General features: G+C 40.5%; 4 protein-coding genes across 10 annotated transcripts; 2 read left to right on the plus strand and 2 right to left on the minus strand.

Moving 5' to 3' along the window:
• Positions 1 to 737: 737 nt before the first annotated feature.
• On the minus strand, positions 738 to 11,854 carry znf143b (zinc finger protein 143b). 7 transcript variants are annotated; one of them, XM_020079408.2, is made up of 15 exons: positions 11,380 to 11,854; positions 9,369 to 9,484; positions 8,646 to 8,834; positions 8,355 to 8,435; positions 7,458 to 7,654; positions 6,955 to 7,023; positions 6,749 to 6,865; positions 6,362 to 6,437; positions 5,939 to 6,064; positions 4,906 to 5,085; positions 4,459 to 4,686; positions 3,976 to 4,124; positions 2,600 to 2,752; positions 2,086 to 2,214; positions 738 to 1,079 (listed from the first exon to the last, which is right to left on the minus strand). In XM_020079408.2, exons 2-15 carry the CDS (start codon positions 9,472 to 9,474, stop codon positions 996 to 998), a joined length of 1,884 nt encoding a protein of 627 aa, XP_019934967.1. In that variant the 5' UTR covers positions 9,475 to 9,484; positions 11,380 to 11,854; the 3' UTR covers positions 738 to 995. The 7 variants fall into 7 exon arrangements, with proteins under 7 accessions (XP_019934967.1, XP_019934968.1, XP_069385137.1 ...); XM_020079409.2 differs by having other exon boundaries at positions 9,369 to 9,481; positions 11,380 to 11,505; XM_069529036.1 differs by lacking the exon at positions 11,380 to 11,854 and adding an exon at positions 10,679 to 11,376 and having other exon boundaries at positions 9,369 to 9,481.
• A 1,672-nt stretch (positions 11,855 to 13,526) lies between these two features.
• LOC109624697 (transcription factor Adf-1-like) lies at positions 13,527 to 15,130 on the plus strand. The gene is made up of 2 exons (XM_020079564.2): positions 13,527 to 13,958; positions 14,542 to 15,130. Exons 1-2 carry the CDS (start codon positions 13,581 to 13,583, stop codon positions 14,989 to 14,991), a joined length of 828 nt encoding a protein of 275 aa, XP_019935123.2. The 5' UTR covers positions 13,527 to 13,580; the 3' UTR covers positions 14,992 to 15,130.
• Positions 15,131 to 15,556: 426 nt separating this feature from the next.
• LOC109624696 (putative nuclease HARBI1) lies at positions 15,557 to 17,642 on the minus strand. The gene is made up of 2 exons (XM_069529040.1): positions 16,769 to 17,642; positions 15,557 to 16,038 (listed from the first exon to the last, which is right to left on the minus strand). Exons 1-2 carry the CDS (start codon positions 17,592 to 17,594, stop codon positions 15,617 to 15,619), a joined length of 1,248 nt encoding a protein of 415 aa, XP_069385141.1. The 5' UTR covers positions 17,595 to 17,642; the 3' UTR covers positions 15,557 to 15,616.
• Positions 17,643 to 18,206: 564 nt separating this feature from the next.
• Positions 18,207 to 21,806, plus strand: LOC109624280 (nuclear receptor-interacting protein 3). The gene is made up of 7 exons (XM_020078834.2): positions 18,207 to 18,488; positions 19,318 to 19,491; positions 19,637 to 19,719; positions 19,819 to 19,958; positions 20,053 to 20,105; positions 20,212 to 20,300; positions 21,142 to 21,806. Exons 1-7 carry the CDS (start codon positions 18,336 to 18,338, stop codon positions 21,170 to 21,172), a joined length of 723 nt encoding a protein of 240 aa, XP_019934393.1. The 5' UTR covers positions 18,207 to 18,335; the 3' UTR covers positions 21,173 to 21,806.
• The last annotated feature ends 168 nt before the right edge of the window (positions 21,807 to 21,974 follow it).

Consider the following 21,974-nt stretch of genomic DNA (forward strand, 5'->3'; position numbering starts at 1 on the left):
ATTCTGCTTTACGCAAGTAATTTAGACCCATGTTCACTTTATATCATTTCCATCTGTTTAATTTAGTCAATTTAACATAAATTAGAGCTCTGGTAGATGAGCGAAAACTTTTTTAGTTTTAATTCTTGTATTTATTTATTTTTATCTTTACTGGTTGCTCATTTGCTTTTAAGTTTAGTTTTTTTCATTTTATTAGTGTTTATTATATCAAGTGCTATTGTTTTATTAGTGTCCAGTAAAAATCGCAGAAAAACAACATCAAGCTAGATATGTTCGATTATATAAGACTACAATAATCTATTTATTTAATTCAGTCTCATAACTGTTTAATTGTTGTGTATAAAGTATGAGAAAATAGCAAAAAATGCCCATCCTTGTTCCCTGATGCTCAAGAGAAGACGTTGAAAACATGAAAATATCAAGTTTACCCTTTTAGAAAACTTACATACTCACATTTCAAAAGCTGGTGAGAAAAGAGGTAAAAAAAAGTATCAGTTTTCAAATTTGTTGCAGATTAATTTTTAGTCAGACCACTAATCTATTCTTTGTTTTTAACTGGTTTCTTGAAATAAAGTGCCACGTAATAGCAAGGACAGATTGGGGCCCAACAACAAACTTTTGCACAAGGGACAATTGGAAAAATGTATGTGGTCATGATCATAACAGATGAACAGATCATAGTAAATTAACTTTACATCTGAGCAAACGTTAAGGCACTCAAAATCAAGTACAGACCATTAATCACACTTTTTTTTATTAGAAATAGCATTAGCTGTACACTGCACTGTACACTGTGCACCATAAACATTAGAAAGCATTTTTCTCCTCCCATTTCTTTTGGCTGAGGAACAAAATAGCATAGCGGAACTCCAGTTATCAAAATACTATGTACACATAAAAGCTAAGTTCTTTTGTGGAACAAAAAAACATGGAGGAAGACATATTTCTCTTTATGAGATGGTTTTGATCCTAAATCATAGTCCATAATGAGTCCATCAATCATCCAGGCCTGGTGACTCTCCTTGTTGTATTCTTGATGCTATTCTGATGGCTTCTTCCAGCGAAGGCTGATCACTGAGCTACAGAGGAAAAGAAAACAATGTGCATCATACAAACTGATTGACAAACTGATAATCACTGTTAGTTGATCAGTACTACTGATTTAATTTATTTACTCTGGCGCCCCTTTAAAGGCATTACCAGCTCTATCTGTGTTTGAACTGAATTTCCTTGATGACAGTCACACGGGGGTAAAGGTGGAAAGACTGCCTTTGCTTTAGTAATTAACATGGTTCAACATGTTTTACATGATAAAGGTTAGTCACCAGACCTGCAACCTTTGCTGCAAACGTAGCTCCTCAGGGGTTAAGGGCCTGAATAGTTGATACATTGTAAAAACATTTACATTATATGTAGTTAAAGGAAATATATTTTTGCATGTAGTGAATCTGTTTGATATAGGTACAACCAGTTTGTCATTGTGTAGTCACATGGTCACTTCACCGATGGAAAACATCAAACCTAATTTAAGGTTAATTCAACTCATTTTCCTCTGCTTTGGTTAAGAACGATTTTTGTTTGTGTCCGCGCTAAATGAATAAAAAAACACAACTGTAAATTACTATTTACACAATTTCCTGTTTGAAAGAGCAGTAAATTATATATACAACCAAACATCCTGTGGTTGTAAATTTCAGTTTAGTCTGAATGCACCAGCAGGAGGGATGACACATCTCCACCCCCTGAGCTAACCCACTCAGGATTTATAGTGTTTAAGCAAATGCAAATAAAGAGGGTGGGATGTGGGGTGTGATTATGTGGGGGGGCTTAACTTAAGTACCCTTACATTCTGACTGAAACTCCTGTCAGTATCACATACAACTCCTGTCAGTATCATGTGAATAAGAAAACTGCAATTTTCAGCAAAAACAAACGACAGAAAAATGGAGCAGGCTCTTGGACTCTCATTGACACAACATAGGACAACAAATGTACCCAGTCTTCATCATATCGTGAACTAAATAGATTCACAGATTGGAAATCACCCCACCAGTCTAATCACTTCTATGAGGTCATTCTACTAACCTGCACCGCAATGTGAGTGCCATTGGAGGTGGCAAGTAACGTGACAGGGTGAATTCCATCTTGTTCTTGGCTGTAGCCGGCCTCCTCCACTGTTTGGAACGAGGCCATGTCGGGTGTCATGATGGCCACCTGAGGGAGACAGACATTGTGCTCAGATCTATTTACTGTGATGTGGCGTGACAAATCAATTAGTGACCTTTTGTGACACATTTGAGGCCAGGTCCAACAGAGAATTGGTCGAGCACCATAAAGAGTTAATTTGGTAATTTGCCTTGACATGACACAAACACTAAAGACTGTGATGTGGCTGTTTAAGTACTATTGACTGGTCCTAGGAAGCACATTTATTTCTAAACTTAGGAACTTAAACACACTAAACTCTTATCACATGACGTGTTAATATACTACTTCAGTGTTGTGCATTAACACAATACACGAGACAACATGAAAATTTTATCCATCATTTTTTTAAAATACTTCAATGCTGTCCCCACTGAACTCTGACAGTTTTTACCTGTTCGTCGGAGCCGTCTGTTGTTACCATGGTAACCGAGTGAGCACCTTGTGTTGCCAGTTCATGGGCTGGGATGGTTATGGTTGTGCCTTCTTGAGTTACCATGGTGATTGTGCCACCCATAGCTTGTAAGTCCGCTTCAGAGATACTGACCTGATGTGAGACACAATACAGATTTAAGATTAAGTTTCATAGTAAATCACTCCGGGTCTTTGTTGAACAACACATTGTCCACAAATGTTCTCTTCAATTTTCCTCTTCTAGTTTCATAATGATGTTGCCTTATGGCCTTTTTAGTTTAACATCAAAATACATTCAATCTTTATCTGTAGAGGACTTTTTAGCATCAAGTGTTTTACAAGACAGCAAAAATAAAAGTAAAAAAAAACATTAAGTTTAAAGGAAAAAGATAAAAAACAAAACAATCCAGTAAAAACACATTAAAAAGTTAATAGTTTTAAACTGTTATAACAGAGATACCAGACAAATAACAAGAACAATCAGGACAATGTCTTCAATTAAAGCATGGAAGCTTTTATGAAGGGACTCAAAAGACATTTCAATTCAGCTGACCTGATGTCCTCGGGCAGATCCTTCCTGAGCCTCTGGGCCTGCACAACAAATGCTCTGTCTCTTGGTTTTCTACTGGCTCCTAGAACAGATAATAACCTCTGCCCGAGGAACTAATGCTAACTACCAGGACTCGAGGCACTAAAAGGCCATGGGGAGAAGCAGTGAAGAACCTTAGCAGTAATCAGGAATACCTCTGTTAAGCCAAATTAGCAGGTATACATAGGTTTTTTTTAAACCCACTACAAAGGCGATTTGGAGTTTGCCTTTCTTTTCAGGGTGTCATGTTTCTATCACTGCCGATTAGAGCCAATTGAACCTTGGCTCGTGTAGAGTCCCTTGACCTGGGATTGAATGCTGATTGTATCCATTTTCCATTGCAGACAAAAGCCAGATGTTAGTGAGTGATGGAGGGTTTTTGTGACCAGTGGAAAAAAGGCTGAAAATGCTTTCAGATATGGACTCCACAGATGCATGCACCAAAAAACAATTTTACAGGTACGATGATAAAATTCAATTTGAAAGAGGAAATTTGGTTTCAAAGTTGAAGTGTTATATTTGCTGCTGAAGGTTTTTTTGAAAAATCTATCTGTAATTCACTTCGTTTTTTGTTTTTTTTTTCAGTTTGGATAATGGCCGTATTTTCTGGCTGCAATTTTTCTTCCATTCCTACTGCTAATAATCCTTGCGAGTTGATAGTCTTGAGTTGAATTTACTAAGTATCAGCTTCAAAATACCCTCTAAGGTACTCTGTGATGCTAAAGGACTCAAATTTTGAAACTGTATGAAAAGTATGAACTACTCACCTGCTGTTGTGTCCCGTCCTCCTGCGTTACCAAGGCAATATGCTGCTGACCAACCATATCTGAGTTCTCCACTGGAAGCTGCTCTGAGCCGGAGTCATCTGCCTCAACCACTGTAGCTGAGTAACTCACGTTAGGGTCATCAATAGCATCTGAAATAAGATCGGAAGAATTTGTTGCTATTTCAAATTATGTTATTCTTATTCAATTTATTTTATCAATTAAAACGCAATCACGATTCTGATGAATCATTTGTTCAATAAAACGTCAGAAAAAGGTTAATTAAGATCATTTCCTACAGCCCAACCTCATGTATTCAGAATGATAGAATGTTTTATTCCAACATTAGACTCAACCTTTAACATAAATATATGTGTGAGAAAGAAAAACATCATGGCCATGAAGCTAATCAGCTAATCAAATTAAATCTAATCTGATGCATCTAACAGATCTTAATAAAAACTTAATCATGATCTTTACACAAACCTGTTGGTGGTTCAAAGTACGTCTCCTGTTCCTCCTCGATGGGCTCAGTGTCATTGTGGGCTGTGCGTTTGTGCATGGCGAGTGTGGAGATCTGTTTGTAGGTTTTCCCACAGTGGTTGCAGTTGTAAGGTTTGCAGGGCGTATGAACAACATGATGTTTGTAAAGGCTGGAGTATTCTGTGAAGCGCTTTTCACACCCAGGCACTGTGCACACGTATGGTTTCTCCCCTGATGAAGCAGGACAGAAGTTACACAATCATCTTAGTTTTTTATATTATTACTGTGAGAAGTTGTGGCCTTACAATATTTAAGGGCCTTGACATAATGTGTGTTGTGATTTAACAGTATGCAAATTTTAATGAAATGAATTGAATTAATTCACTGCTTGGTGACTCATGAATTACATGGAGCAGACAAAATAACAGGCTGAGGAATAAAAAAGCTTACCTGTGTGAATCCTCATATGGTTCTTGTAGTTGGTGGCACTAGCAAAGGACCGTCCACAAGTGGGCTCAGAGCAGTAGTACGGCCGCTCACCGGTATGTGTTCGGATGTGAACTTTACGAATGTTGGAGGTGGTAAATGATCTGCCACAGCCATCGACCGGGCATTTAAAAGGCTTCTCTCCTGCCAGACAAGAAATGGGAAGGAAGGGTTTAAAGCTAGGGTCTGTAATTCTGGAAAAGCAGGCTACACTTTGAAAACATGCAACCGATACATCCCACCCCCTCTCATCTGCACTCTGGTAAAAGTTACACCCCCAAAACACATGAACGTGCACTGACTGAACTACTAGAAGCAGACTCTTCCATGACTCGCGATGCTAACTTCTGGCTATTGCCTCTGCTTCAACAGTGTAAGTCTCTCTGGCTGAAGACTGTCTTCAGCCAGAGAGACTTACACTGTTGACTGGACCAGATTTATGTGTAAAAATTGAAAACAATTTAATTTTAATGTAAAGTCTTAGACATTAGACGTTGGTATATTCTGTGAAACATTGATTGTCTCTCTATTAGGTTATACAACTCTATAAATAACATAACTGCATAAATCATGAATTTCAAAAATAAACTGCAACATCTTGGCGTTGTGCTTCTCATGATGACCATGTGCCTGAAAACTCCTCCAGCACTTTGCTGGCTCTCGGCAAGATTCAGCTCCAAATGTCTATTCAACAGTTCCTTGCACTTCGTTCAGCCAATCCTGGCGCTAGACTACTATCTGTGTTGTTTCAAAAATCGGGTGGTTTATGACTCTGGCCTCTTAGTTTAAATATTTTGTCAAAATAACAGAATATCGGCAGTTCACATTCACTCACTTTAGTACAAAACAAAAAGCAGTCATCATTTCAGCTTCAACCAGAAGCAAAATTGCAGTTTAACCCTGTGTCACAACCATGACATACTGTATATATACAAGGTATCTATACAGCTTCAGGCTTACTGTATACTGCAATAACCTTATGACTGTGGTCGAGTACCTGTATGAGTCCGTGTATGCTTCTGAAGGTCACCGGAGGTTTTGAAGGACTTGCAGCAGTTCATCTCCTGACATCTATATGGCTTCTCCCCTGTGTGTGTGCGTGAGTGACTCTTCAGTCCATACCCTAAAATAAAGAAACAGAAAAGGAGTCACAGACATTCACTGAAGGGCTTATTCCCGGTTAACACATTGACAGCACACAGCACTAAATCTGATTTTACAGTGTTAATTATTAGGTGCTAATCAATATCAGATTCGCACAACTTTTCCCTGAAATATGCAAAGTCAAGAGACGAGGGATAATATGTTCCGATGTGTAAAACCATTTTACACGTTACAATTGTGATTTTAACAGTCAAAGTCCAGGAATAACTATATGAAATTGTTTAAAAGTGACAAAATCAATGTTCAACACTGATACCTGTAGCAAACTTCTTCCCACAGCCCGGATAGTCGCAGACATACGGTTTGTCTCCGGTGTGGGAGCGTTCGTGTACCTGTGAGAAGCACAAAAAAAAAAACTGTTCAGCAGTGAGGCTAAAAAATTGCATGTAGCTAACAAATAGGGCTGCACGATATTAGGAAAACAAATGCTATATACTGAATGAGAGAGAGAGCCTGAGAGAGACAGAGAGAGATACGTGTGTTGCACATGTTGATATCGCGATGACGATAGATTTTCCAGTACATTTTGCAGCCCTAATAACAACATCATGGGAATATGCTTCTGATATCTGCTTATACTATCTTTAAACGATCCCATACTTGAGTAGAAGCAAGCAAACGCTACCACAACAGCCACACTTACCTTGAGATGATGGGCAGTGGTGTAGAGTTTACCACAGCCCTCGTATTCACAGCGGAAAGACTTTTCTCCTACATTTGTGACCCTTGCTTGCCTGTTGTCTTGACCCTGTAACACAATCTGAAACAAGAATGGGTTAGACGTCATTGTTCAACCTCAATAAAAGGATAAAAAGTCATGGGGAAAAAACTGTAGAAAAGATTCTGTACCCGCATGTGAACGCCATTGTCTCCTTCCACTCTGCTGAAGGAGCCTAAGGGATTTTCTATATTCTCCACCTTAGGAAAAAGTTAGAGTACATACGGTCAGAATTATTATGAACATTCACAGTCAAGGGAAATAAATATGTTATGTATGTTATCTAGAACTTTAAAAAGTTAAACAAGATAAACCACAAAGTCTATATTTAAAAAATCTAACCAGAACAGGTTAATATCAATATGGTTCAATAACAAATGCTTCATATTGTTTTATCTATAGAGATTGCATACATTTCAGCTTTTACAAAAAATACAAATAAAATAATCTGCAGCTTTTTGTCGATCATGTTTTGAATTCTTGTCATTTATTTTTTATTATTGGAAATAATTTCATGTTTAATCGACACTTAGCATGCAATTTACAATGTTTTTTTTTTCAACCATGTTGCTGAACCCCAGTGACCTGAAGCACTGCCTTAGCCTCTATTAGTACACTGATGTGGAATGCTTACCTTGGTGGTGTACTGTTCAAGCACGCTGATAGTCTCAGGGTCGATGGCAGTGGCTTCAGTCTGCAGGTCTGCGATGGTACCGTCAGCCTGGATGGCCAGGATGGTGTTGGACTGGGGCATGTGCACTGTGTGCTGGATGTAGGCCGTGCTGCCATCCTCCAGCTGCACCTCCTGCAGGCCGCTCTGGTCATATGTATCTTCACAGAAACAAGGAGAAGGATTGAGAGACAAAAATAAGATTTCTGGCCTTGCACGCAAAACCTGAGGTAGTTGTTTACACAGAGAGAATGGATGCAGTGTGTTTGTAAACACATTAAGCTTGCACACAAGTTCTCTAGAGGATGTTAAGAGGTGTTGTGAAAAAGATATAGGAGAGGAAATTAGGTGTGACAGACCAATAAATTATTTTATTTTTTCTTTACTTAATTTCTCTATTTTGCTCTCGTCCCTTCATTCTGAGTTAAATGGTAAATGGTCTGTATTTATATAGTGCTTTTCTAGTCTTGCCATTCACCTACACATTCATACAGTGAATCTATTGGCAGCATTTTCCCCACACTTCGGCATTCAGATGGGAAGACTGGGATCGAATTGTATTCAGGTTAGAGGAGGACTGCTCTACCCCTTCAGCCACAGCTGCAACTTGTCTGTTTTAAGTCTGTAATGTTTTGTCTTAAACTGAGAAAAATAAGAATAAAAACTCAATTGTTCAAAAATGACTTGCAGAATTAACTCATGAAACATGTCAACATTCTTTCAACAGACTTTAAGTCTTTACATTGGTATGAGATTCAATTTGATTTAAGACTATGACAAAACGTTTATAACAGCAATAAAGAAAGAGAAGAAAGGGATAAAAATATCTGCAAAAGGTTGTAGGCGTTAAACGTCTTTTACCTTTGGGTGTGTGAATGTAGGCTGTTGTTCCATCTTCAAGCTGAACTGCCTGTCCATCTTCAAGCTGTAAACTGTCCCCTCCTACAACAGAAAAAAAATCTATCAAATGATATAATAAATAAATTAGAACCACAGTGACTTGATTGCATTAGGTAACCCAGAGGAAATACAAATAAATCTGTTTCCCATATTGAGCTACAAAACCTAGCAACAGTGGTGGGTGTTTTGTCAGCTCACAACAGAGTAACAATGAGTACTACTGTTCTATGTGGAGATACAGCAGTGTTTTACCTGATTTAGGCATCGACACATGCTGAACGTAGGCAGCAGATCCGTCTTCCAGCTGGATCACCTGGCCGTCCATGATGTGTCCGTCTGAAAAGGAAGCTTTGGAGTCATGTTGGATGTATGCAGTGGATCCATCTGCTAGAGTGACAGCCTGCAGGCTCACTGTGTCCATGCTCTCCATCTGATCACCATCTGTGGAATTATTTCACAATAAATATATGTTAATTGGCAACTTAAGAAGTGAGAACACTGTGGCAGATGTATTGAAACAGCTACATTGCCTCACTATAAGTAGTCCTCTGGAACTCAACACACTTTAATGTGTTAAATAATAAGAGATTACGATGTACTTTACAAAAGACCAGCAAAGAATAAAGGACTCAACTCTTTAGATTGTCTATAGTGGATGTTAAAACAGAAACAGTGTGATAAGTTTTATAAGTTATATATAGTACACATTTGTTCTTGTACTTTGACACTTTAATTTACCTTTGAGCTGTATTTCTTGTATGAAAGGTGCTATACAAATAAACTTCATTATTATCATGAGATTATTGAAGTTTGTGTTATTTGTTCAACACACACATGCACAAACACACACACACACACAATACAGAAATTATGGAATAAAATAAGAGAACATTTCGAACAGTTGTCCATCCTGAGCAATGCTGTGGGTTCATATTGACAATAACCGGTATCAGAGGGTCAAGTGTGGAAGCTCACCTGCCACGGTCACAGCCTCTGTCAGACAGAGAGTGACCGGCTGCCCGTCTGCATCGTGAAACTCTGCCATTCCCTGCGAGTCCCGATTTATCTGGGCCAAGAGCATGCTTCAGCTGCTGGAATGACACATGCATAAGACACATTTGAAACGTTCATGTAAGAGACACACAATGGCATAATGTACTGCACAATATAATAGGGCTAGTGGTCATGCAATATATATGCACAAAAGGAAATGATAAAGGTCTTATAATTACTTCAGGTAGTCATCATGTTCAAATAAAGCCCTTCGGGTAAGACAATAAAGCATTAATTTATGACTTCTTTTTCTATATACTTTACTCCAGACCTTCTTAAGGATGAATAATTGTCATGCCATCGCTACTATGTGTGACAATGTTCTAAATATAATTCAAGGAGGAGCTATTTAAGACATAGCTCCACAGGATCAACAGGGAGACTGTAAAGTTCAAAACAGAGTGTCAGATTTGTGAATCCTAAATCGATTTATGGAAATACAAGAAACAGCAATTTGCTGGGTGCTACCTTAACATCTAGACATCAGTCTAGATCCAGATCAAAAAGCACTGAACCTGGACTTGTCTAATCTGGACCACAACTTAAGCAGAAGCTAATAACAGTTTGAAATAAGGTTAAGGTGATTCCACAACCTTGTTAGTGACGGCGAAAGTTGCAATTAAAAGTCAATTCATCTATCAAATTAAAATGAACAATGCATGATCATTTCGAGGGATGTAGTTTAGTCTCAGGTGCTGTTGACAGGTGTTCCTAATATTTTGTCCAACACGTTAAAATCAATGCGTGTAAACTAAACGACAGACAAACTTCATTTTATAATGCAATACAGTTCTACAGTAACCTCTGTTACTTTCATTAGAACAGGATTCATTGCAGGACTACATCAGATTTATATGTATGTTCTTGACAAGGAACATATAAACATGAGCACATAAATGAAACAATATCTTTAAACTTGATACTGACAAAGGTGCACACTTCAAGTCAAAGCCTCAAGTTCAGGCAATAACACATAACTACCTTTAAGACGAGTGTCATGTCAGTGACTGTTTTAATGGAGCATGATCCCAGACATATTTCTATATAAGGACACATGTAATTGTGCTCAGGTAAAACACCAAGCCTGGTGATTTGGAGCAGTAGGGATTGTGATCGAGCTTTGTTTACGCCTTCATTTAACAAGTACGTTTAGCTTCATGTATCACTGATATCAAAGACCAGCATTTACAGGACCTGCATGTTACTATAGACGATATTCGACTTGTCTTCACCTGGCTCTGATCTGATGTCAGTATCTGCTGTCGCCGGTGCTGTTTTTGGCGCTTGTTGATTTGAATGTAGTATCTGGTGCTAGCTAGTTAGCACGCTAGGCTATGCTATGATGTACACAAGCATGAGTTGCCACAAATGTCGCTATGATCGTAAACATAATGTGACAAGCGTGTGGAGCCAGCGGTGTTGTCAGGCTGTCGCTGGCACTGACGGCACGTATTTACGGTCAGATACGCTTATAACGCCCTGTCATAACGGAGCTAGCGTGTTAGCCACCGTGCTAACTCCTGTGGTAACAACGCAAAAAAAAAAAAAAAAAAACCCGCTGTCACGACTTTTTATTTCACGGCTGTCATGAAACAGTTTCTCGAATACCACCAGGCTAGAAGCACGCACTCGGTAGCGGCGAGCATCTGGAGTCTCTGCTGACTGTGTGTGCGGGCTGAAGGGGAAGCTAGCTGCCTCCGTGTAGCTTCAAGCCGTGAAATTAGCAACGCAGTTCGGAAACAAGACCGGGGAACCGCTGAGCTAAGAAACGATAACATAAGCATTTTGACCCGCGGGGTGTCACTTTATTTCAGCTAAAACTGTCCTCTCTGTGCGTCCTGAGAGTCCGCGCCGCAGCGTGTCGCGCCCCGCTCCTAGTAGAGATGGCTGTAGGAATAATGCACACTGGGTAAAAACCAATTTATAAACTAACCTCCGAAAAATTTCCAACAATTCCTCCTGTTCGACCACCATGCACCAGTGCAGGAAACGCTCCGTGGTGCCCGCACGCCGGGAACATGTACAGCAGCACTGTCCCCCGGCCCGCCCCCCTGCGCACCAGGCCCCGTGGTTGGCTGGAGGCGCACAAATCCCGCTGCTATTGGCCAATCGACATGTCCATCAGTGACGATTCGACGCTGGCGTTTGCAGCTATTCATCTTCCCGGGCCCCTGCCAGACGCCATTCCGCGTCGGTTTTCATATTGTCTACGGGTTCGGACTGAAAAGGCGAAGCGCCCTCGTCGGAAATTAATATTTAAATTTGAACGCAAGACGCGGTCCGACTGAGGCCGTGTGTTCCCGAGCCGCAGTGAGCCGCGGGATGCGGTTAAGTTCGGTTTTTAAAGCGACGTAAACAGCGACGTGTGGGGAGGTTTTTCAGCCTCCATGTTGAAAACAAGGTGATGTGGGAAAAACAGAGGGAATGTGGGCAATGGAGTGAAGAGAGATCTGTCACAGTGGGGCTAGCATCACATCTGGAATACACAGGCGGCTGAAGAATCAATAAACGAATCATTGAAAAACACAACCAATGCAGATGTTTCCACACGTGTTCACTACATGGTGTACTTCGACAATCATGCTATAATTCATCATCACAAAGTTCATTTGAGTGATCAGATAAAGAAACATCTCCCTCTTGAAGGGAGGGGTCTCCTCTAAAGTTTAACGACTTGACCAGGGTCACTGGGTAAGATTATGAAAATGATGTGATTGATATTCTTATAGTATCTGTGGGATATTGGTCCATGTTAGATAGTGCTCCACATCACCATCATCAAAAGACCAAATGGAGGAATATTTTTAAAGTAATGTGCCCTTCCCTGATTCACAAATCTGTTTAAGGTCACATTAAAGCTGAGCTGTTGGCTCATGATGGTCCAACATTGTTAATGTTGGTTTCGACACTTTTGCATAAGGTCTGCATCGTTAAAATGCATAAAGTCTAAATATAAAGTGACCTATGTAAAGTGTTTTACAGTTTACTTACACAAAATATCATTTTGCACAGTAGTGTTTATAATATGTTCATATTTTCTGCATTTTTAAGTGAATTTCCCAACGTGGGATCAATAAATCTGATCTTATTATAAAATAATCTATGTAGTATAGTACGTCATTATTTGTGCTGTTTGTTCAAATGCCCAGGCACAGAAAGGTGTACTTAATAACCTGTTCACCTCAAACAATCATACAGTTGAATCATTTAAATTATGTGGTTTGTGGTGCTGTTGAATTATACTGGATAATGCAGCCTCCAGAGAAGTTGTAGCAGCACGTAACCTCAGATGTCCCAGTTGTCCTAAACTCAGAGGCAAAGAATTTCACAGTATGACTCCAGACCTGCCGAGCGCAGCTTTACCGAAGGTCTTTACTTATTGGTTTAGTGAGCAACAGAGTCTCAACCAGGATATACACTCAGCTCAGGTACACTGACATAATTTACAACCAAGCTGCCATGGAATCATTTTTTATGCTGCACATAATCAATTGTGTTAAAACTGATGTAAGATGTAATTCAGTGATATTTGATACTGACTGAGGTCATTGTAATTAGTGGTGTTGGAAACATGTTTTTGGTATAAATCCAAAAAAAAAGAGATGATTCTTTTGTCATGTGTTCATGGTGAAAGTTCATACGTGTGTGAATTCATTTTACCAGCACATGTGATTACTGATGCCTTTCCATTGTTTCTCGTGTTTCTCTGGTTGAAAATGTTGCTCAGCATATTGTTGTCAATTTACAAAGCAATGCATTTTAGAAAAGAGCTGTGCTGGTACACTTTTTAACTAAACTTTAAACATGGAGTTACATCCACATAAATAGATCACTCACAAAAAAGAAAAGTGCAATATAAAGAAAAAATATTTACATCAAAATAGGAAACAAATTGAAAAGTGCATTGTGGATTAACATTTATGGAATTTGAAGAGAAGCAAAATCCAAATGATGAGGGGAAAGCATAATCGTCCTTGTCACTATACTCAAGACAAACAAGAGTAATATTCAACAAGTCAAAAGTAAAGTCAGAGACAATATTGTCAACAATAACAGAGTTAGTCACAGCGGAAGCAGCGTCATCTGCGGCGCGTCGTCGAACGCGAGTTCAGGAGCGAGCATGAACCTGCTGCTATGGATGAGCTGCGATCAAAGCCTCCAGCCGTGAAGCGGAAAAAAGAGGAAGAAGTGGACGGAGGACTCGGAGGAATCGAACTGGAAACCAGACTGAGCGAGCAGGTCCGTCTGCACAGACACCTGTACGACCACTCCATGAGGGAGCACCGAGACCACCACATGGCTCAGAGGTCCTGGGGGAAGATCGCGCAGACTCTCGGGAAAGACGAGGTGTTCTGCAGGAAAGTGTGGAAGAACCTCCGCGACCGATACGTACGGGCGAAGAAACGCGTGCACGCTCGCAGCGGCGAGGCTGAAGAAGAGAAGCCGTCACCGATTGTCATGGACATGGAGTGGCTGTGTGACTTCGTCAAACACCGGGAGAAGGACACGGAGGTATAGAAGATGGGTCTGATTTGACTTTGTTGTCGGTTTAATATTTGTCTTCTGCTTCGACTGTAGCACAGTAACATTCCCCTCTTGTTTTCATTGTGGAGGAAAATGTGTTTTTGTTTATTGTAGTTGTTGGATGACATTTGCTATGTTGCATGGTTCATAACTTTGGGGTTCTAATGCTGAATATAATATCAACGTCCCACCATGCTCCTTAACGGTGTTTAAAAAGTGGCAAGTTATATTTTAACCAGATTTGCAGCAGTATTTGTGGACATGTTTTTGGGTTATCTCTAATGCGTTTCACAGAGACACAAAGACCACTGGAAGAAGTGGGACACCAATAATAACAAAAAGTAAACGTGCAAAACATTTTCAGTTTCTCAGGGAATAATTCATGGATCTTCATTACTGATATCTATGAGTGTGAAATTTTGTGCAGCTTGACTGAATTAAAGGCGACTGTAGGGCCTTGGCTGTGGTCTGAGCTCTACTGACTGCCAAATCAAGCATCACAATTCTTTCACAGTTTTCTAATATAACAGGAACTGATCAAAATGCTAACTTATTTTTGTTTTTGCATCAGGGAACTGCAACAAAACCGTGCAGTCCTGCAGAGGAGTCACCAGACATCTGCTCAACAGCGGAATACCTATCATCACCAATAATTCTCTCTGCCTATTCCACCGCATCATGCCTTCCACCATCTCCCTCACCTACAGAGTCCCCATCACCTTGCCTCGGTGCGCCCTCGCCTTCGCCGTCCGCATCTGGACGAAAAAGGACGCACAACGACGAGTCCTTATCTTTGAGGTTGGAGAAGCTGCAGGTGGAGAGGATGAAGTTCATGCAACAGTTCAGAGAGAACCAGAATAAGCAGGACCAGCAGCAACAAGACACACCACACACACGGTTTGCTCGGGTTTTAGTGGACATGCTGGCTACAGTTGATGAGGCATACCAGCAAGAGGCCATGCACAAACTGTACCAAGTCATGTATGAGTACACTACAAAATACCCACGGCTGCCATCCTGACATTGTGTTCTGTGCTGTCCTCATTTACTGTTTTTTTCTCTTATCATTGTTGCATTGCATTTCATTGTTGAGTTGCTATTGTTAATTATTATTGTTTGACGTGGGGTTGCATTGTGTAATAAAACCTCTGTTTGCTTACCGTATGCTTTTGATTGCTTTAACCCTGCACAGGCAGGAGGATTGTAGTGGCTCAAAGATTGGTCTGTGATCGCTCAAGAGACATGGCACCCATTCTCCAGATGAGAACATTCAGTCCCTGCCACTACCCAATATGCTCCTGTACAGCTCATTATGCTCTCTACTTAGCATATTAAATGTAATAAATCTCTTCAGAGTAGTTCTATCCACTCTCCCAAGAACATTCTCACCAGTCCCTGAACAACCATGCTCCTAGACATGTGGGGGCACCAGCTATTTACTCCTCAATATTATTGAGATTAGATTATGCAAATGTCTGTGTGTAAAAGAAATATCACCTTCAAACTGAGGAGATAATAAGGAGAACTTGATGCTTTTCTTATGTGAAGTAAGGAATAATAATTTAAAAAAAACATAGGTACCACAATTTAGCTAAATATTTTAATGCACAATCAACAAGGCCACTTGAGTTCAGGGAACCTCTGAATTACAGGGATAAGAGTCCTTGCGATGTTAGGAAAAATGATTTCAGGTTATTCCTCGCCGCAATTGCAGCATGGGATGCACGTGTGCAGCAGACTCTCCCTGGGTCTCTCAGGTTAGTGTGTCTTGTCACAAGGCTCCTCCACTCACCAGGTATGAGTTCACCCGATGCCGCTGTGTTGTCCGTGAAGTTGGGTGGGATGTAGCGGCGGCACATTGGAGAATCTGCAACATCACTGTGTGCAAGCATGTTGTGGAGGGCAACACATGCCTTCACGACGTCCACAGCCTTTTCTGGGTTATATTCAATGGGCCTACCCAGAATCTTCCAGCGTGCGACCAAGATGCCAAAAGTGTTTTCAATGACCCTCAGGGCCCGTGAGTGGCGGCAGTTGTAGGTCTTCTGAGCATCATCCAGATTGACACCTGCAACATTTACAAAAGATATTGTAATGAGATTAAACAAAAATACCAATATCAGAGCCACTCTTCATAAGATAAGATGTATTGATGATGATGCTGTATTGATCCCGCCTAGAGGAAATTAACTTGTCATAGCAGCAGATGGTCAGAATGAGGTAGACCAGAGAGACTTTTACAGAGTATAAAATAGAACAATATATGGCAATAAATTTAAAAATATAAAGTAAAACTTTTTATGCAGCAGTCTGCTGCTGAAGGAGCTGCTTAGGGCCCCCACAGTGTCATGTACAGCAGGGATACTGAGAGACAGTCTATATAATTCCATTAGATACGATCACAAAAACTACACTGAATATTCTGAAAATAAATAAGAAATAAATTAAATTGTCATGCATAGTCAACTTTTTAGCCTTGTAGTAACAGTCCCTGGCCAGTGGGAGGGTACTGCAGAAGCCCCCTCAGCAGACTGTGGTCAAGTGACAACCTTTGTCAGAAATTATGGAATAAAGGGATTTTACAGTAGAGTAAAAGATTTGCTCGTCCCGTATCATGGACTACCTGCATTTGCCATACATTCTGTAATACGTGCGCACTTGAAATCAGGAAAAGAAGAAGTCTGCTCACTTGACCGCGGTCTCAGCATCCCTACCTCCAGTATCCTTGACGCAGGCCGGGCTGAGAGGTGTTCATGATGGATTTCACTCACAAAAAGTGTAGTGCTTAAATGCATTACCTGAGTATGGCCGCATTAAGTTCTCGTGCAGAGGGAAGGCAGCATCTCCCAGGAAGACATGGGGCAGCCTGGTGCTGGAGCCGGGCAGGGTCACAGGTTGTGGGAGCTCCAGAGTTTTCTGCACGAGTCTCGACCCAAAGCGACTGATGCGGAAAACCCTCCTCTCGTTCTCACAGTCATATGATGCAATGTCCACCACCGTGAACCGGTGGTGCGCGTCACAGGCGGCGAACAAGTCAATGGACTGTGCGCCGTTACAGTGGACAGAGTCAGTGCCTGTCCTGATGCTAACGCGTCTGTCGTCTATACAACCCACACAGTTAGGGAAGTCCCACAGTCTCCAGAAGTCCTGTGCGATATCCGTCCATTCAGTCCCTTTAGGCAGAGACACATAGTCCTCCTCCAGCGCCTGCCAGATGGCCGAGCACATCTCAGACACGATGCGGGACACGGTGGTCACCCCCAGCTTGTAGCTGTCAGCGACACATTTCTGGCTGCTTCCGGACGCCAGCAGCCTCAGAGTGACCGCCAGCCTCTCCTGCACACCCACCGGGCTGCTGTGGGTCCTGTCGTGGCGAATGAACGGCTCGACCCGGCGGAGCAGGTCGTCGAACCGATGCGCAGACATCCCAAAATAGCTGAAGTGCATCCCCTCGTCCAGCGTCCTCATGGGTTTCACCAGGACGCTGAATTCTCCCAGGACACTCCTGTCCTCGTTGGGAGGACGAACTGACCACCGTCTCTTCCGTCGCCTTTTAGCCAGCAAGCTGAGGATTAAGAGTTCCTCCTCCTCGAACATCTGCAAGATCATCTGAGCCGCCGCCATTCAGTTTGTTTTCTTCTTCTTCTTCTTCTTCTTCTTCTTCTTCTTCTCTGGATGAGGCTGCCGCATAATTTCTTAGCTTTACCGCCCCCCAGCTGGTGAAGTGTGGATCAGGCTGTCATATTTATATTATCTATTCAAGGCGCTTTAATGTCCTCTACCGTTTGTTATTAAAGTTCTTATTAACATTCTGATCACATTTTTTTTACATAGGCAAGGCAATTTCATTAACAGAGCACATGTCATGCACGGAGGTAGATTCAAGATGCTGAACAGGAACATTCAAACCAACACAGAGACAGAATTATAAGACAAAAATGTAAATCTGAAAGCACAGTAATCAAAAATTAAAAAGTGTACAATAAAAGAGATAAAAGAAATAAAAATGATAAATCTGTATCAACATTTAAAAATAAGTTGAAAGGGAAAAATACAAATTTAACAAAATATGATGATGACTTGTGAATAAAAACCTTTCTACCGGGTAGATATAGAGACTGTGGAATTAATATTCTACTTAAATGAAATTTATTGTGAGCCAGTTATGAATGCCATAATAAAAATTATGAATTCCTTTTAAGAACATTTCTGCATCCCCCCCCCCTCTCTCTCTCTCTGTTGACGGACGGTTTCTCAGTGGCGACACCTATCGTTCTGGAGAAAACTGCAGTGAGTCGCCATATCATCGCGGTGGGGGACAGGACAGACTCTCGCAGCCTCGGTCTGACTCATTTACCCGCCGTCATGTTCCCAGGGATGCGGGTGGAGGAGCAGGAGGACGCCGCGGCTCTGAGGCAGCAGAGGAGACTGAAACAGGCGATCAGGTTCCTGCATAAAGACTCCGCTGATCTGCTGCCTCTGGATGGACTCAAGATGCTCGGCACTTCTAAACAAGGGGTGAGCCCCACCTGACAGGCCTTCTAACACACTTATCACATCCATCATATTAGGACTTGTTCACCGTTTAAACTGGCTGAGCCTCTACCTTTATTTTAGATACCTCTTTTATCAATATTAAACAAATCCAATTTATTATTAGTCAGAATCATCACCCAGTATTTATTTCTAATTTCTAATTGTCATTCAGAATGTATTTACACCTATAATATGACACAGACATTGTTTTCTTGAAGCTTCTTCTGAATGCAAATGTTCTAATTCAACATTATTCGTTTCATTGTCATCATGAACATGTTTCACGTAACATTTTCCTTTCCAACCAAAATCCCCCCCTTTCACAGTGACACAAAAGGTGCCTGTCTGGTGTGAAGCAGGTGAACATTGGACGCATGAAGAACATGGGATGTTTGAAGAACATGTTACACTTGCAGCATCTGCTCCTCACAAAGCCCTCACATCCTGACATTTCACAGCTCCCCTCCTCATTTGATTGCAAGGGGCAGTGGTATATTTCAACAGCCAAACAAACCTCAACGACTGTGAAAATGTGATACTGCATGTGTCCATGTCTCTTAATCTGACATTTACATTTTACTGACACCCTTGAACTCAAACCTATAAGTAACTTGGTACAACTTCTTGTTGAAGTATGTAAGTAACATTTACTCTCATTTTAGTTTATCTGCATGTTCTCCGGACACTGAAGAAGCTCAGAAGTTCATCAGGCAGTGACCTTATACAGTATTGACTGCAGCTCCACAGAAATGAAATGAGAACTCGGCCCATTTTCTAACCAAGCTCCTATTGTTTTGTATTTTGACTGCAGCAGCCGCACCATATTCTGCAGAAGCGCATGCTGGAGGCCAAGCTTTCCCGGGAAAGGATTAACTTGTGCGAAGTGACGGTGAACAACGGGGGGGTCCTCCTGAGCTGCAGTCCTTTAAATTCACGTGAAGACGAGGAAGAAGAGAGGGAATATTTGATTTATGTGCAATGTAAGGTGAGTGGAAGATGGCCAGTTGGTAACGGTGCATATAATTTGTAGATAAAAAAAAAGATACAGTATTACAGTTGCTTCATGAAGTTAAGTCATTTGCATCCTTCATACAACCATTTCCACCTTGACCTCCTTTGCGTGTCTGCAGTGCGTAGGACAGGAGGTGAATGTGCTGATCGACACGGGCTGCAAACTGAACCTGATGTCCTCTCTGACTGTGGAGACGTTAGGGTGAGAGGATTCAGAGCAAGCACTCTCAGCATCTTACCGTTTGTCTGACATTAGTTCATTTTCAATATCCAGAGGGTAATGCTTTTGTTTCTCTCAAAGTTTGAAAGAGCTGGTGGAGGAGAACAAAGTGGAGATGGATGGGTTTCCATTTCAGAGTAAACTCTACATCGACGGCCACATCAAGGGGCTCAGTCTGACCATCGGACAACTCAGGATAATGTGCTCATTTGCCATACTTGGTAAGGAAGAGAAATACGAGTGATTCAAGAGTAGAAATGCCTCACTGAGACTGTAACCACTCTGATATTATTGTCCAACAATATGTATTTGCAGAAAGTGACAGGCCCCTGATGTCGCTGGGAAACAAAACCCTTAAGTCACTGAAGGTAAATCATTTCCTTCACCTCGACTTCATCTTCAGAAACATATAAACACTGTAGATATGATAATAACTAACTGACTTTGCTCATGCAATGTGTTATCTTTTAAAAGTGTGTTATTGACACTGAAAAGCAGATGTTGGTGTTTGGGACAGCTGTGAGGGAGCAAGTTCCATTTGCTAAAAAGCCATTCAGAGAAAGGTAACATGATCATTTCATCTCCTTTAATTCATTGTCACTGTCTGAGTACATGTCCTCTTTTACAAACACATTTCATTTAGAAAAATGAGAATCAAGTTACTGTGTCATTGCAAACAAACTGCATATTGTTGCAAAAAGCTCATCCTAAATGCAGTTTGGGAAACTGTTGCATGTTTCATGCTTTATTTTGTTCTTGGACATAACAGAGAAACAAGCAGAAATAAAATAACAAAACATATTAAACTCAGCAGATTACAAACTAAGGCTCAAGTACTAAGGCTGAAGTAATTAAATATTTTAATTACTACTTAAGTATCTTTCTTATACCTGTAATTCTCTTTAAGCCGTAGTAGTACAAAATAGTTGTAATACACCATTTATTTGGTATCTGCAGATACTTGTACTTACTAGTTACTTTGCAAATGAAAATTTTCAAAACCTATAATGAGCATTGAAATGTAAAGTAGTTACTGAAAAATTGGCTCATGTTAAAATAGCCATAATATTATAAAGCAGCTTGCATGCAACTGAATTAATAATAACCATAAACATATATTGTTTATTATTACTTATAATAATATCACAAAGACAGAGCCCATTTTGGCTGCATAGTGAGTCATTTTACTTGCTACATTTTTACTTAATGATAACTTGAACGTGTGTTGTTAACTTCACTTAAATTACAGATACTTATTCCTGCTCTGCTTAAAACTGAATGCATTGTTGGTAATACAAGTCTTTTTAAAAGAAAACTGTGGTCTAATCAGCATGTGTAACATATAAAGACACAAATCTTAATTTAAACAGGTCGTTTCTGCTTCTTCTTCTCTTTGTGCAGCAGCTCCTCTGACTTCGGAGACCTGGGATACTGATCTTCTCACCACCAACACACAAAGTGACCAAAAGCAATAGAAATATTATCTACTCTTCTAACTAGATGGATCATTGGGCAAAATTCTGATTTCTCACCTTGCACATTCTTACTTTCTCTCTGCCCTTTTCCTCAATGCACTCATGGGTCACTGGTGACGTCACGTTAACATCAAGACATCGGTTAACACAGCAAGTTCCTCGTGTAGCACCGACAATAAATAGCCTCCCTGTAGCATATTATATTATTTACTGTTGTCACTGCAGTAGAAGTTGTAGTGCTGTAAACATTATAGCTATAGGTTGTGATAGAAGTGTGATCTAAAACTCTTAATAATAATAGTAATACTACATTTTATTTCATGGCATCTTTCTAATCACCCGATGAAACCAGACATTACATCATACATATTGTACTCTACATTATATTTATATCTGAAATCAATCTCGTTGCTGATAAGCTTTGCACAATGTACCACACAGACCTACTGTTTATCTACTGTATTTTATAATGTTGTTAATGTGTTTTCTAGTCTGAGACATGTATTTGCATCGAGGTCACTGCCTGAAAGTGACTCTTGTGACTTGTTTTAACACGTGACTGTAGCAAAGTACATAAAATGAAATCCCAAATGATGTGATGTGAATGTTTTTCCTTATGTGCCTTTGCATACTTTGCCCCAAAGAAGATTCAGCAGCTAACACTACATAACACACAATATAATACATCTCTCTTTAATAACTTCTCCCTGTGCTGTTTTATCTGAGGAGCACTTATAAAACTGGGCCAGCTAAAAGTAGCGT

This window comes from Paralichthys olivaceus, chromosome 7 (genome assembly GCF_024713975.1).
Source record: "Paralichthys olivaceus isolate ysfri-2021 chromosome 7, ASM2471397v2, whole genome shotgun sequence".
Lineage (NCBI taxonomy): Eukaryota > Metazoa > Chordata > Actinopteri > Pleuronectiformes > Paralichthyidae > Paralichthys > Paralichthys olivaceus.